The following is a 2,368-nucleotide window of genomic DNA, read 5'->3' on the forward strand; positions in this document are numbered from 1 at the left end:
TATGAGAGTCTGAGCCCCTGCCCCCACCCCCACCCCCACCCCAGGGTCCCTCTGCCGTCTCTCCCCCACACCACCACCTTCCCCAGAAGTCCCAGCGCTATTTTAGCCCCTAGGCAGGCAGCTGGGGCGGGGAGGCGGGTGCTGCCTGTTGGACCGCCACCCAGGCACAAGGCTGCCCCTCCCCCTGCTGGGGACGCGCACTGGCTTCTGCCTCCATGGCCTCCTGTTTGCCAGCACAGCCTTCCTCTTCTCGACACGGGGAGTCCAAAGCAGAACGGGAGAGGAATCAACTGGTGGGAGTCAGCAGCGTCGCGCTGATAGACAAGGCGGACAAGACGCAGACAGCAAAGACCCTGAAGGGCCTGGTCAAGAAAAAGGAGAAGGCGGGGGTAGGTGTGCTGCGGGCAGGAGGGCCTTGGGCAATCTTGAGAGCAGCAGCGAGGAAACCTCACGGGACACAGGGGGAGCGGCAGGCAAGAAGGCTTCAGGCCCAGGGTTCCCACATTGGCCTCCTCCCAGCCGGCCCCCCACCCCCTCAGGAGGGAGGACTTTCATTTGTCTTCTTACATCCTTCACAGGAAGTGGTGAAGAAAGAGGAGAAGTCGGGGTCTGGGCAGTCACCCATACCAGGAAACCTAAAGAAGGAAGACGCCGCCAAGACAAGCAAGGGGAGTAAGTGCTGGCATCCCTCTGAGGCTGGTACCCCTTCTTGGTGTGGAGGAAGGAGCAGGGGGCAGGAGGCAGGAGGCACGCGCTGGTCTTCTGGGCATCATCCCTTTCTAGTCCGTTTCTTTCCAGGAGGTGGTGTGGAAAGCCCTACCCAGTCCCTTACCCTGACCACTGCAGCTCGCTTCCCTGGGCCCGACCCCAGGGAAGAGGGCCTTGCCCTGAGAAGAGGACCCCCTCCAGCTGGGGTCCCCTCAAGCTCTGCTTCTGTTGCACCCAAACCCAGTTTGAGGAGTCACCTCCCTGGCCCAGCCCTTCTCTCTGGGGACTCTGGGTGGTAACAGGTCTGCACTGTGCGTTCTGAACCTCTTCCTGCCCCAGAGGTGACCATCCCCGAGCAGAAGCCAACCAGGGGGAAAGGGCAGAAGACTGGGAGCAAGGAGAAGCGCAGCATCCTCCTGGAGTCAGAGGTGGGCTCCGGGCGGGGGTGTGTGGGGGTGGGGGCGGCGCGTCCTGTACTGTGGCAGCGGCCACTTCCACATGACACCCCCGTCCCAGCCTGGGCTTGCAGGGGGGACAACAGGATGCCCCTCCCTTCAGGCTTGAGGAGCCCCCTCCCCCGCTTTTTCCTTGCTCACTAGGAGCTTATACTTTTGATCCTGTCTCACCTCAGTTTGCTTCCCCAAAGGCCACTGACTGACCATCACCACCTCCATGTCCGCTGGGACAGCTGCCCTGGGCACAGGGCGTCTAGTCATGCTGTTGCCCTACTGTGTGTGAGGCTCCTCAGACCCTCCTTGCCCTGGATCCTCCCTTTCCCTCCCACTAGGACCAATTTGTTCCTTGCTTCCCGGACGGTCACCCATAGCTCCCTCTGCCAGCCGTCCTCTCCAAGAGGTTGTCTCTGGCCATCAGGAGACCTTCCCCCTTAGGAGTCCCCTCTGGCATCTGAGACAAGACCTTGCAAAAGAGGACGGTCAGGTAGAGAAGGGGGTGAGGTGCCTCGCACTCCGTTGTCCCGTCTTGTCCAGGCTGCCGTTTCTCCCCAGGACTATGGCGCTTTCTTCTCACCCTCTCACCAGTCCCTCCCATCACTGCCCTCGGCGCGCTAGCCCTTAGGAAACGGGAAGACTCCTGTGCCATGTACCGTTTCAGGCCTTTGACGACCTGCTTTCTTTGCCTGGGAACACCTTTCCTCTCATCTTCATCTGGTAGCTACTGGGTGCCATTCAGACTTCAGCTCACAGGCCACCTCTGCTGGGAGACCGGGCTAGTGCCCCTCCTCTGTGCTCCTGCAGTGCCCTGCGCTGACCCCTGCCACTTGTCACGCACGCATGCCATACTATCATTTCACTTTCTGCCTCCCACGCCCCGTGGCTTCCTGAGGACGTGGGCATATTTATTTTTGTATCCCCAGCACCTAGGAGAGCCTGGACTATAGCCGCCCTCAAAACATGTGTTGATGAATGAGTGACCTGCTGACCAGCCTCTCCTTTGCTGCAATTACTATTCTACTTTAGCAGCTGATCGTTGAAGCTACGGAGATGGTCAACCCTCTTTTGGAGCCCGTGGAACACCGAGATGGGAAAGTTTTCTTGCTTGGGAACAAGGTCCTTTTGCACCTCAACCTCCTCCGTAAGTGTGCCAACCAGCCCTGCCCTCCTGTCCCAAGGCTACTTGAGGCCCATACGGCCCTAAGGGT

At 60.0% G+C, this 2,368-nt stretch overlaps 1 protein-coding gene across 1 annotated transcript in view; it reads left to right on the forward strand.

Moving 5' to 3' along the window:
- LRRC71 (leucine rich repeat containing 71) overlaps window positions 1-2,368 on the forward strand; it is a 15,532-nt gene that overhangs the window by 6,317 nt on the left and 6,847 nt on the right. Inside the window, 4 exon segments of the mRNA XM_015571788.1 lie at window positions 240-389; window positions 579-672; window positions 1,048-1,136; window positions 2,190-2,301. Coding sequence (XP_015427274.1) covers window positions 240-389; window positions 579-672; window positions 1,048-1,136; window positions 2,190-2,301 — 445 coding nt within the window.

Source organism: Myotis davidii, unplaced genomic scaffold (genome assembly GCF_000327345.1).
Source record: "Myotis davidii unplaced genomic scaffold, ASM32734v1 scaffold208, whole genome shotgun sequence".
Classification (NCBI taxonomy): Eukaryota; Metazoa; Chordata; class Mammalia; order Chiroptera; family Vespertilionidae; genus Myotis; species Myotis davidii.